This window comes from Octodon degus, unplaced genomic scaffold, assembly GCF_000260255.1.
Source record: "Octodon degus isolate 3935 unplaced genomic scaffold, OctDeg1.0 scaffold00291, whole genome shotgun sequence".
Lineage (NCBI taxonomy): Eukaryota > Metazoa > Chordata > Mammalia > Rodentia > Octodontidae > Octodon > Octodon degus.
The window spans coordinates 1,244,824-1,246,050 of record NW_004524867.1 but is presented as its reverse complement, the minus strand read 5'-3'; the positions used below and the strand labels follow the sequence as shown (position 1 = coordinate 1,246,050).

The window sequence follows — 1,227 nt, the reverse complement described above, 5'->3', positions numbered from 1 at the left end:
CAAACATGTACCCAAGTTGTTTCATTTAAATTTGATGGAGCCTAGCATTCCACCGTGTACACTCACACCACCGTAGGAATCTGTGTCATTGAAGTACTTCAGCTGCCCCTAAGTTTTGTAAACCTAGCTAACTGTGTTTTCATGGCAGGCCATGAGAATTGAGAGTGTTTCTCTCCCTTCTACCTTGAGAATTTCTTGAGGGTAGAAAGCCACACCTACCATTCTTTGTATCTCCAAAACTCCAGCTTGGTTCCTGGCAAGGAGTAGCTCATCATGGGGTCATTGTCAGGAGGCCTGAAGCTATTTGCCAGGCAGACAACAAAGCAGATAAACATCAAAGGGTGGGCTTTGCAAGCTCCATGGAGAATTTTTGTTTATTGAGAAGAGAGCAAAAGGAAGCAAGTCTTCTTCCATTTTCCTCTATTTGCAGCTCAACAGAAAAATCACAAGGGACTTCCAACTAGTAGAACTCTGGCTTGTGATTATGACCTAGGCTTGAATATCAAAATGATCAGTGGGAACTGCACACAGTGACTAAGGTGCTGGTACACATTTCTAAAATGCAGGCTTGGGGCAGGGTCCTAGTACGAGGCCTTTATCCCTTTTGCAGAGGAAAGTCTGCAGTGGATTGCAGACTGTCTCTGTTGGCCTGAAAAACCTAGTGTTCTAAGAAAATTTCAATTCTCTCTCTCTCTCTCTCTCTCTCTCTCTCTCTCTCTCTCTCTCTCTCTCTTCTCTCTCTCTCTCCCTCTCTCTCTTTCCTATGCTTCTTGTTACCTGTAAGAGATTCCCCTTAAGAGACATTAAGCAACTGTAATTTTTTCAGATTACGCATTATATGCATTTGATATTTGCATATATCCTCATCAGTGGTGAGATGAGCAGATTTCTTTCTTTCTTTTTTCCTCTTTCCCCTTTCTGACCTCTCCACAGGATTTTTCTGGCTCACAACGGTCCTAGAGTCAGTATACACAAGTCTCCATGGACTAAATCCCCTGAAACCTAGAGGCAAAGTAAGTCTTTCTCCTTTATATTGATTTTCTTTTTTTTTTCAAAATTTTATTGATAAACAGATAGCAATGAGACAGTTTCAAATCAAATCAGAAGTACAATTTCAACAAATAATACATTGCATATATTCTTCTTAGTGGTTAATTGCTGTACAAGATGCGGACTTGTGATCCTATTTACAAACACCATTAGAACAAATCATTCTATTCATTAACA

General features: G+C 40.3%; 1 protein-coding gene across 1 annotated transcript in view; it reads right to left on the bottom strand.

The window, feature by feature from the left end:
• Positions 1–270: 270 nt before the first annotated feature.
• The window catches only part of Pnpla4 (patatin like phospholipase domain containing 4), a 128,858-nt gene continuing 127,901 nt past the window's right edge, over positions 271–1,227 (bottom strand). The window contains exon 7 of the mRNA XM_023707449.1: positions 271–300. Coding sequence (XP_023563217.1) covers positions 286–300 — 15 coding nt within the window. The 3' untranslated portion in view covers positions 271–285. The remainder of the gene's footprint in view (positions 301–1,227) is intronic.